At 37.3% G+C, this 12,451-nt stretch overlaps 1 protein-coding gene across 9 annotated transcripts in view; it reads right to left on the reverse strand.

Annotated features, from left to right (window-relative positions):
- SLC10A7 (solute carrier family 10 member 7) overlaps positions 1-12,451 on the reverse strand; it is a 249,193-nt gene that overhangs the window by 198,209 nt on the left and 38,533 nt on the right. Inside the window, exon 5 of one of the 9 annotated variants that reach the window (XM_057727489.1) lies at positions 9,085-9,146. The exons of the other annotated variants lie outside the window; for them this stretch is intronic. Coding sequence (XP_057583472.1) covers positions 9,114-9,146 — 33 coding nt within the window. The 3' untranslated portion in view covers positions 9,085-9,113. Of the gene's footprint in view, positions 1-9,084; positions 9,147-12,451 lie in introns of those variants that run through there. 9 annotated transcript variants of the gene reach the window in all.

Raw genomic sequence — 12,451 nt, forward strand, 5'->3', positions numbered from 1 at the left:
CTATCAGGTATAATTCCATTTTATAGATTGTGAAAAGTAAGGTTCAGAGAAGTGAAGTGGTTGAGAGAAATAAGTGCAATGAATCAGTGGTGACACTGGGACTCCTAAACCCATGCTCTTGTAAAAGGACAGTATCATAAATGGGAGGCCGTGACTCCCCTGGTGGCACAGTGGTTAAGAATCCACCTGCCAATGCAGGGGACATGGGTTCAATCCCCAGTCTGGGAAGGTCCCACGTGCCGAGCAGCAACCAAGCCTGTGTGCCACAACTACTGAACCTGTGCTCTAAGGCCCATGAGCCACAACTACTGAGCCAGCAGGCTACAATTACTGAAGCCCGAGCTCCTAGAACCCGTGCTCTGCAACAAAAGAAGTCATTGAAACAAGAAGCCAGCGCATCGTAACAAAGAGTAGCCTCCACTCGCCACAACTAGAGAAAGCCTGCACACAGCAACAAAGACCCAATGCAGCCAATAAATAAATAAATAAAGCCAATAAATAAATAAATAAAGACCTTAGGAAGAAAGCCTAGGATAGAGCACCTGTTCAATTTTCCATTTTAACTAGAATCCTCTCAAACAGGCCGCTGGAATTTCAGGCACCCCACCAGACATCTTCCTGTCAGGTCCGACGCTTAGGGAAAATGATTCAAGAAGTTTCATTCTTGGGATTCTCAGGGCTCTTTCTGCAAAATCCAAAAGCTTGCTGAAAGCCAGGCTTATTTCACTGCCTTCTCAATCCATGTCTGGCAGTCAAGACAGGCTTTCTCAGGAAGTCAAGACCTGACTTATTAACTTATACCCAGTTTCCTTTTGGTAACTTTTCTCTTCAGGGTCTGTCTGTGCACTTAGCAGACTGTTGCCTCCAAGGCAATGTTTATCTTTAAGAAAACTAATACAAATTTCACTCCCTTCACCTGTCACCTTCCTGTTAACTATTTACTACCCACACAACCTCTGCTGCCAAGCTTTACTAGTAAAAGAGGGACTAGTTAGGCTAGCTCTTACTTTTTCCTTTGAGATCATTATTATGAGATAATACCAAGTTACTAAGCTGCCTACTCAGTCAACCCTGAAAAGTAGAGTTTAATAAAAAAACTTAACTAGCATGGTTTTCCTTTTATTTATCCATGATCCATCCTCCTAGACCTATGTGACACAACCTCCTGTGCAAAAATAGATACAGAGAACCCAAAGACCGCAGAGAGACAAGGGCTATGGGGTTTTTTTGTTTTGTTTTGTTTTTTGTTTTGTTTTTTGGCTGTGTTGGGTCTTTGTTGCTGCGTGAGGGCTTTCCCTAGTTACAGATAGCGGGAGCTACTCTTCGTTGCGGTGCTCGGGCTTCTCATGGCAGTGGCTTCTCATGTTGTGGAGCATGGGCTCTAGGCACACAGGCTTCAGTAGCTGCGGCTCATGGGCTTAGTTGCTGCACGGCACGTGGGATCTTTCTGGACCAGGGATTGAATCCGTGTCCCCTGCATTGGCAGGGGGATTCTTAACCACTGCATCACCAGGGAGAACTGAGGGCTATGTTTTCAGTATGTAGTTTACCACCTAAAACAGCCATGAGATATACAGGCACACACTAGAGGGTGCTAGACTTAGCTGACCTAGGTCTGAATCCAGTGCCAAAGCTAGAGGTACCTCCAAGCAGATCAATTTAACCATCTCAAGCCTGTTTCCTCATCTCAAAAATAGGTGTAATATTAATATCTACTTGTAAGTACGAAGTGAGAATTAAATGAGACAATTCATGAAAGTATTAGCACAGTAAATGCTTAATTATTATATGTTATATTATATATTACATGATTTATAATATCATTAATATTATATTATTAACTGGTAAGAACCATTAATCATTAATGACTTGCCAAATTAGAAATCCAGAAATAGAGATAAAACTTCCGGTATATTTGAAAAAATAGAGACAAACATCTTAAGGTGGGAAAAAGAAGGAAGGATGGACATTGGGGTGTGAGGCAAGCGAGGCTTTTTAAAAATGCAGTGTTTGTTTTTCACAACATAACTCACTATGTTTTAGAATTATAACCTGTTATGTAGTATTCTTTGTTAATATTTAGAGATTTGTCAGACCTCAGAAACTATCCAACAAAAAAATTTTTTTACCACTTTTGGGGTAAAAACCTGAAAGAAGTCCTGGAATAGGGTTGGGAGAAGAGATGGAAAGGAACCTTTATAGCGGAGCGGGTCCTAACAATTCTAATTAGGATTGGGGCTTGGAATAAAATAATCATTCAGGGTGCTCATAAAGTCTCCCGAAAGGCAAAGGCTGAATGGGGAACACAACCAGAGGGACGGCACGGTCACTGGAGAAGCTAATGGCTTCCAGGAGAACAGAAACCAACCTGTCTGGCAAAATCTCTGCATCCTTCTATGAAGTGCATCTCAGTCCAGTCATCATTTCCCCACCTCTGGCCTTTCCTGAACCTCTGATAAAATAACAATGTGGGGAGGGTGTAAGGAGGTACAAATGGCCAGTAGAGGTAGAAAGGTAGTCACCAGAAGTTACCATTGTCGTCAGAAAGGTTGAAAATTGAACTCAGTCAGCAGCTTCACAAAGCTGCCAAAGGGCATGTGGATAATGTTTCCTTGAAAGCAGCACTAAGGAAAGGGAAGGGAACGCAAGAAACACTTGGATCCGTGGACTTAAAATCTGAGTATTACCATCAAAACCAACCCAGTTATCCAGCTGATGAGTATCTGATGAATTCCTACTGTGTATAAGGAACTGGGATTCCTTTTTTTAATATAAGATGTGACCCCTGTCCTCAAGAATATTTCAATCTACAAGGGAGTATAGGGTGTATCAAATCCAAAGCTACTTTAAAGAAAACCAGACACTGGACAAATGTTTATTTATACCAAATAGATGCATAGATTTTCTTCAAAGTAGATTTCCTTTAACTTTAAAACAGTGTATTATTTACTCTGTGATGAGCCTCTTTCTGTGCACAATGGCTACGTCTGGGGTGGATGTTTAACTATGTTCTGTCAACAGGCAGGGTACACAGCCTGCACTGATGGTCGGTACGAGAATAAAGATGTAAAGAAAGGGATAATTGTTCGACTATTCCTCTACTTATCTCATGGTCTTACTGCTTCCACACACACACCCCATACATAAAACACATTACATATAGCATATTACCCACAGTGTAAAGACATGTTATAAAATTTTGCTATAACCACAAAGAAGGATTGCTTAGAACTGGTTCCTTCTGCGTTTAATCTGCACATGCAAAGTCAAATGCACAATTACCTTTTGAGAAAAGAGTCTTTTTCCTAATATAACACAAGGTACCCATCTTAAACTTTAACAAAGTTTTCAACAGAGTAGTAAAATGACTAGAAAAAATGACAAAGAATCATGTAGATCCTTTTTCACCGGATATATGGTAACCATCCTACTACCCTGCGGAGCCTATACTAGACCCAGACTTTCTGCATTTGCTGACCTTGAGAATCTCCCTGAAGCTTCTCCTTTTTAATCTGCAAACTTACTAACACAGGCTGGTCTGTCGGTATGGAACGTGCACTACCACTAATATCAGTGACCACCACCTCCCAATTCCTGCATGTGTGTCAGGCACTGCACACTGATCATCTTTACACAATCATCTTGTGCAACAGATATGGTGCTAAGTAAAAAACCCAAGAGATATATTTAAAATAGTTCCCAATCGAATTCTGCTCAATATCCTGTAATAACCTAAATGGAGAAATAATAGATACAAGTATATGTATAACTGAATCATTTTACTGTAAACCTGAAACAACATTGTTAATCAACTGTACTCCAATATAAAATTAAAATTTAAAAATTTTAAAAAAAGTACTTACTAATCATATACGCCATTTTAAGTTAGTTCAAATAAACAAATGTATTAGAAACAGTTACACATGTAGGAATATTTAGAAACTTTTCCAAATTTAGGCAAACACTAGAAGTACCTTCAGAACTGTCTAGAACACTGGCCTGACTAGATTTTCTTTTCCATTCACTATTCTCTTAGCATTTGAAGAATGGCTTATTATAAAACTGTTTAAGAACATATTCTAGCATTAACTCTTTCAGTTAAATAATGTCTATCTGAATAATTTTCTGTCTCAAATTCTGGTTGAAGCTAAAGTTACTCTCACTTGGTGAGGCTTGGTGATAATCTAGGGGAAAGATAGAAAATCTTCAGTCCACTGAAAGTACAGAGCCATACATATTAAAATAATCATCTAATAACCAAAAATTAGTACTGTTATAATGGCAACAAAGTATCATCTTTATGGCAAGCATTTATGAGTACTCACTCTACATCAGACTAAATGATTTATATTCATTTTCCTCTCATTTAAAATTCATATCACACCCATTTTACAGATAGGGTAGATTAGCAGTAAAGTAATTTATCTGAAGTTAGATAGCTAGTACTTAGTAGAGCCAGGATTTGTATAGGTCTGTAGACACCAAAGCCCATACTCTTTTCATTATGTTACGATGTTAACATTAAAAACCTCAACTGAAAACAAAATGCTACTGCAATTTCAACACCTACTCATATCAAACACATAACTCGCCAAAATATCCTTCCACCTCATTCAATCATTTCCTCACATCCATCCCTACCTACTCCCAAAACATAGGTTTAGGCAGTTTTCTAAAGCTGCATCAAGAATAAAGAGAAATAAAAGTGGTGTCCACACAAAGTATAAATCCTTCAGCATCTTAAAAAAATAACTTTTCTAAAAATTACAGTGAAATAACTAAGGAATGAGTATTAAAGAATAATGAATGTGCGAAAAAATGCATTACTGTCAGCCCTCTACCTGGGTACCAACGTGTCATAGCATCTTAGTTGAAAACAAATCCACCTAAGTGCCTATTTTGGAAAACACTGCCCTGTGCTGTATATGCCAGTGCTAGGAAGGAAAGCAAGGGCAGAAATTAATTAAGAAGTGAGTAAAATCACTCATGCTATGAAAGAACTCTGTAATAAACTTTTTCTCTATACTTAGAGTGAAATCTTCCTACAGATTGCCTTCCCTCATTTACATATCTGTGCAGGCCTAATCTCTCTTTTTTTTTTCCTTCCAAGCCCCTTTGCCCTTTCAATCATGAAGCATATTACTCCACTGTCAGTGCAAAGCAGTTCCTAACAACAGGGAACCCAGCTGGGATAGGAAGAGGGCAGCAGGCTCAGGCATTAACATAATAATCCAACTGTGTTCCCATAGGCCCTTAGGGCAGACAGCATATTAGGTAGGCCTCCTGTGCAGACCCTGGTGGAAGCTGCCTGATCACCTGCCTATCAACCTGTGGCAGCTACAGCGGGCTCAATAGCACCAGCTCCTGCCAAGCAGTGGTGCCCAATTACCTTACTACAAAAGACAGAAATCCATTTTTCTATGTCTATTTAATGTACTCAATGCATTTCCTTATTTACGATTTGAATCTACGTTTCTGCATCGTTTCCAGGGGACTGACTTATTGCCTTTTAACTTTTGAAAGTCTAGTTGTCCAAAGGCCATATCGCTGCGGTAGGCAGGAATGAGACTGAAAACCAAATTTCAAATACATGAGCCCAGGTTGGTAAAGCAAACTGCTTGGTCACCAGTTGTCTAAAGATTCTTTCATCATCAATACAGAGGACTAGAGGTCTGGGAAAGAGCTGAAAGGCTTCCATCACTATTTCCTTGAGGGGACAGAGGTGGGGGGAATCCTATCCCCATGTCTTCTCGAAATGTAGTTTTTCTTAATTCTAACCCAAGCCTATTTTAAGGTTCCCACAAAGCATACCGATCCCCTCATGTGGAAAGTGTATGGATCACTACAACTGGCCAAAGTAGAAAATCACAAAAGATATGATGGAAAAAATGTTAATCTCAAATTATTATTGAAGACTCTTTAAAAAAAAAAAAGTCGGCCCATTTTTATCCTTTTTACTTTTTTACGTGTATGAAATCCAAGTTTTGTTTCAATGCTGCTCAGTTCCTGGAGTCTTTGATTTACTCCATGTGTGGTTTTCTTTCCAAGCTGCAATATCTACCAAGTAAGGAAAAGCCAAGGGGTATATTCCACTAAAAAGAAATTATTCATACGTTATACAAGATCACCTTTAAAACACCATAAACGTATGTTTGAAATTATAATTCACTTCAGTAAATTAAACACAGTAGTCTCATTCTTTGATGAAATTTCTCCTTAAAAAGCTTGCAAGGAGGGTGCATAATTTGGCATTTAATTTAATATGGGAAAAAGTACTTTTAGAGGCATTCCAAATAATGCTATTTAAAAGATCATGACGCCACCAATTTGGCTAGAGAAACATTTTCTTATGGTCAAGTATTTCTTAAAAAAAATTGATTTTCTAGAATGTTATATTTTGGTTTTTAAATGGCTATTTTAATAAAAAATGAATCCTCCAGTCAAACAAAAGTGCATTTATCTAATATTTCTATGAATTTTAAATGATAGGGAACTAATACTACTGTTTAAGCCAAGCAACCTGATGTGCTTTATGTGTGTTCTAATAATTAGAGTAAAAACTAAGTACCAAGGGCCATGTCTGCACATGCCACGGATTTTCACTGTCAAGGCTACGTCTGCTACCTTAGCATTAACAGTTGGTGCATTACGTTAACTGATGATGGTGACCATGCAGCAACTTGTCAGCTCTCTGATTACTTCCACACATACCAGACTGGAGACCAGGTTTTATATAATGTAAATTCCCTCATCAGGAACAACTCTGTTTGCTCATTACCTAACAACCTAGGGAAAATTCAAATAAAAGAGAGAAAAAAAACACCTAACATTTTTTTTTTCTTCTGTGAATAAATCAAGAGCTGTTTAACAGCCTTTAAACAATACACTATAATACATTATATGTTGATGGGAGTGTAAATACAAAATACTAAACTCAATAATAAATATTAATGCTTATATATGTGTTAAAACAACAAAATTATATACATCCCCTCCTTGATCTTTTGGGGATTCCAGAGGCTCTTTATTCTTCATAAATTCTTATATTTTGACAAAACGTAATGCATCTCCCAAGTCATTAAGTACAGAAACTTGATTTTTGATTAAAAAACAATAAACAACAGCCATGTGGTGAGAGAATAAATGGCAGCCTAGACTTTATCATTTTACTTCCTTCAAGGGGTATGTTTCTATTCTAGCATAAACAAAAGAAAAGCATTTATAGAAAACAGAAATCTAGCTAGTCCATTAGTAAGAACTTGATTTTAACTTAAACAGCAACTTATGCAGCTAGAATAATTCAGCCTATAAAGAATGGTAGAGAAGGAAATAAGGGACAGAACTGTAGTATCATTTCTACCATGAGATATTCAATTTTAGATGAGGTTAAAATTAAGAACAAAAACAAAAACTAAGCATAAATGAAGGAAAGTGCTATTTCAAATTTAAGTGGGAGTAAATAGAAATAGAAAATAATGCAAAAGAAACCATACTTATGTTTAAAAATGATACACCATAATTTAAAATCTCTCCCCTTCCCTCCCTGCAGCCATTCCTTTAGGCTGCATATACCTATATTTGAAATACACCACATCTTCATTTTTATTCTACTAGAGTAGTCCCTTCCCACCAGAGAATTACCTAGAAAGAACCCTCTCCTCCCCATGGAAAACTACTTGATTCTTAAGGACTGTACCCAGTTCAGTTTGGTACTGTAGATGTGGTTTTAGAGATGGTTTGCAGCTAGTGTATTCTCACATTTCTGCCAAGGATAAGATTAAGTATGAAATATCGAAATTACACGTTAAATTAGATGCCATTTTACTTTGTTTCTTCCTGAATAGCCCTTCAGCTGCTGAGGCACATACATTTTTCCCCAGGCAAAATCCCCAGGCTAAAATAACTAAGCCTCATATCTTCAGGAAACCCAGCTTCCCAAACATTATACTTAGGTATCTGATTATCTATGGGCTGTAGTTTCATTTTGTAGTGAATCATGTAAATCTTACTTGAAAAAGGAAAAATACTCCACTGGAAACATTTCTCTTCAGTCAACCGCTCATATTGGATACCATCAATGACAACATTTAATTTTCTATAACTTAGTAAAAATTTTTTAAAATTTTAGTAATAGAGTTAGAAGTCACAAGGATTCAAGAACTGATCATTTTGTATTCAAAACATAACTTTCCTTCCAGGACTGCCCTCTCCAGCAGCATGCTACCCTACACTTGCCACTGGGGAAAGGACCTTCCCATCTGCTAAGATCTAATCCTCACTTTGCAGCCTCAGACTCTCAGGCGACTTAAAGTCAAAGAGCACCATTTTAAACAGTAAACAGATGTTCCAAGGCTATTACTTCAAACCTCAGGTAAGGATAAATATAACTTTAAATTAAAACTAAAGAAATTTAGCAAGCAAGTAAAGGTAAATAAGTAAGTAGCTCTTAAGATATTTCAGACCATAATAGATTAAAGAGTAAAGTTTAAGATTCTACCCTTACCCTCAAAGCTTTTAAAATTAAGAGAAATTAAAATGCATATTGTCATCACTTTCTAACAAAGCCAACTTGATTTATATTACAAGATTTTTATTTAGCACATAATCCCATCAAAAAAGTTTACAGATGACCCCCTCAGTGCCCACTCAAGCACTAGATCATTATGCATTGTTATTTTAAAAATTTTTCAAGCGGTCTTAATTGCCTGCTCTAACAACCTAGTTCTTATTTCAAATCAGAACCTGTCCTAGAAAACTGTAGACAGAATGCTGAAACAGAGTTAAGAACTAAAAGATGAAGAAAAAGAGAAATAAAATATGAAAGGTTAGAGGAGGTAATATAAAAAGAAATTATGAATAAGGAAGACAGAGTGAATAAATAAAAAGCAGAAACTAGAAAACCCATACTTCTTCACTTCCTTAAAGCTGATAATATCTACTTTTTAAAAAACATAATTAAATACATCTCTGTACACAGTGTACACAGTGTTGTGAGAGAAATACCCCACAAAGAGCTGATTCACACAGCAATGGTTCATGGAGGGGGGGGAAGCGGGTGGAGGGGGTGGAGAGAGAGTGACAATAGTCAATGTCTTCACCCAAGTTGAAGACATTCACAAGCTCATGGCCCGCAACATTGATAACACCTGGAAGACAAAAAGAGGAGTTACCTTTTGGCCTTCTCCTTAGCAAATCCCTGTTTTGTGTGTGTGTGTGTGTGTGTACATGAGTCTGTGTGTCTTGGGAGTGAGGGGAAAGAGGGAAACAAGAACAGCCCCCTAGGCTACAAAGGGTGGAATGCTACTTCTACCACTGGACCTCAGTCCTGGAACAATGACACTCATTCCTTCAGATCAAATCTTGCCATATAACCAATTCCAAGGAACTGACTAATACTGTGGTACTGGGAGGTATTTTGTTACTCTGAATACTACTTGCTTAAAGTAAGCCATTAACTGGGGCTGAGAAATATTTACGATACAGTGGTCGTAACTGACAACTTGCATTAAAACCGGAAAACAGAGCTTCCTCTTCCTATAAGCAGCGAAGTGACCTCTGAAAATGGTTTGCTAGTCACTTGACCCAGAAAATCCCACAAAGTCATACCAATCAAGAGGTTCAACGACACAGAGTCGATGGCCCAAAAAGAGTGCTGAGTTTTTGCTGCACATGCTTAAAAAAGCAGAGAGTAATGCTGAACTACAGGGCCTAGAAGCAGATTGTCTGGTCGTTGAGTATATCCAGGTGAACACAGCCCCCCAGATGCGGTGCAGGACTTACAGACAACCCGTGCATGAGTTCTCCCTGCCGCACTGAGCTGATCCTCACTGAAACACAGCAGACTGTTCCTAAACCAGACAAGGAGGTTGCAGAGGAGAAAAAGATATCCCAGAAGAAACTGAAGAAATAAAAACTTATGGCCTGGGAATAAATTCAGCATAAAATAAAGGCAAATAAATAAAAGGGGAAAAAAAAAACAATAAACAGCCTCTGGTGATAGCAAATGGTGTTCACAATGGTAGCCAGTAAGAGAAACACAGGTGGTAAGAGTGAAAACACAGATCGCCCTTTGTCACAGAAGGAACAACAAATTCTGCTCTGAAAAAAAATACAGTTGCCTCTCCAGTTCCTTGTGCAAGAAGCCAATTTTATTCTTGCTTCCATGCTTAAATCTAAAAACAAAGAGATCAATCAATTAATCCTCATAAACTGCTCCTAGGAGCTTCCTTTTCCTCAAGGAGTTAACAGAAGCCTTGACCACCGCACAAAGGAGATGAAATCTCTGCACTATATAGCAAACACATATCTCCAATTAGGTTTAAGGACATTTTTACAGCTTTTATGCCAAGTTTATATTACCAGATGTTAAAGAATGTGTGGTAGCACTTAAAAGCGCTAACGCTGGCTAATCACACTCTTGATAACAATGGTTTATGATTATACCTCAAGGAAAGCAGGAATAAGGCATTTACATCATTTTGTTGTTACATGATGATACGGAACAGGAACAAAAACAAGAGGCAAGGCCAACCCAAATCTTTTATTCTCTCCTTTGATACTCTCATCTAGGGGCTACGACATTAGAAGCTATCATTAGATTTTTCATTATACCTTAGAATAAATTCAGCTAAAAGCTTTGAGAGGCTTTAGGATTAAGACGAACTCTAGAAAGCAAACGTATTCATATTGTCCAAATCTGTATATGTCTAAACAATATAAAATTGTACCTATAAAGCAAACAGGTAAAGGATGGCAAGAATTTTTAATTAGCATTTCATTATAATACCAATGTGAAAAGAAACAGGTCAACTATTAATAGGGGACAGATTTCCCACCACTGGGATTTATTCCGAATGCATTCTAAGACCAGGAAGCTGTGATCTAAACATCTCCACTCTGAAAGGGTTAAAAGTTGAACTAATAGTACTTTAAAAGTAAGGACTGGGGCTTTAAGAACAGCTATTTGTACATAGAAACCATGTAGTTCCAGACTCTTAATTTGTAATTTAACTTAGAACCATAATGCCCACTTATTTCATGATAAATGATTACACACTGGATAGCTTATCTATTTGGATAAGGATAATAGCTTAGAGATTTCAGTCAAGCACGTGACTTCCTTTTCATTTCTCTTTTTTGATACGTGCGCTTCTCAAAATTCCACAAAAGAATACATATCAAAAAAGAAATATACTCACTAAAATTTAAGGTTACTCCAACAAAAGGGTTAATTAGAGAAACAAATTTTCTCAGACTGTTAATAATGGGAATGACACATACTATGTGCCCATAAGTAATTCTCAGGTATCTTTGATCTTCAGCCCCACGCGGTTTCTGTTGCCTACCGGAGCCTGGCCTCTGGGACTCTCTCAGAACCAGACATCTGGCTACTTTGTTGTTTTAGACTAATCTCCTCCCAGGAGAGCTCAAGAAATGACACCAGGCAAGGAGGGTCCTGGCAAGGGAAAAAACATTACAGTATTAGCAGATTTCTTTTCGAGTGGACCAGAGTATCAAAATTGTCTTCAAATTTCTACAGGCGTCTTAGGAGCGCTTCTGTTCTCTGGTTTTACTCCAGCATAATTTAAATAGGATGTATATATTATATCTTTAAGGCCCATCAATCATCTTTAAGAACTCACTGAATGTTAATCATAGAATATTACAATGTGTAGGAGAAAGTTGTGAGGAAAAATACAAATCGGATTAATTCTTCACCCATCTGTTAGGGCTGGGTGATGACTGATAAAGATTTTAATTGTCAGCTGAAGGGTTACACCAAAACTGTGGGATAATGTCTAAGATCTGCAAATACATTTGTATGCCTTCCATTACGCCAACTCCCTATCATGTTTCTTCTTTTAAGGGAGATTTTTTTTTTTTAAAGAATCTTAGCTACCAATCTACCAGAAAGGTCTGATTAAAGTGTACTTCTGTAATGTGCCTCTGAGGAAAAAGAGGGTACAAGAAGTGACAGAAGCTTCAAAAAAAAAAACAAAAAGCCAAACAATTCGGTCAAGGACAAAATGTTATTTTTGAAATGACAAAGATTATCAATATTTTCCCCCCAAGGCAACAAATAACCATCAACATCTTAATTCTTTTTTTAGGGATTATTGTTCAATCCCCCAAGTCTATATATTCTGAGAAAAAAAAAAATTTACCATTTGTTACACAAACAGAATATAAGCCAAGTGGGATAACTGCTTAACCTGTGAACTTCAATATTTTATCCTAAAGTCACATTTTATCTATTTGTAATACATTCAGATAATATATGAAATCAAGGGTTACACTAGATATGACATTTATGTTATTACAAGGGTGACAAAACTCACGAGACTGGCTAAAATATCTAATGCATTCATCTCATATCTATTAAAAGAAAGTCCTTGTTTTATGTTTCAATTGTCTTTATAATATGCAAGACACATAACTATATAGTGACTTT

This window comes from Hippopotamus amphibius, chromosome 3, assembly GCF_030028045.1.
Source record: "Hippopotamus amphibius kiboko isolate mHipAmp2 chromosome 3, mHipAmp2.hap2, whole genome shotgun sequence".
In the NCBI taxonomy this organism is placed as follows: Eukaryota; Metazoa; Chordata; class Mammalia; order Artiodactyla; family Hippopotamidae; genus Hippopotamus; species Hippopotamus amphibius.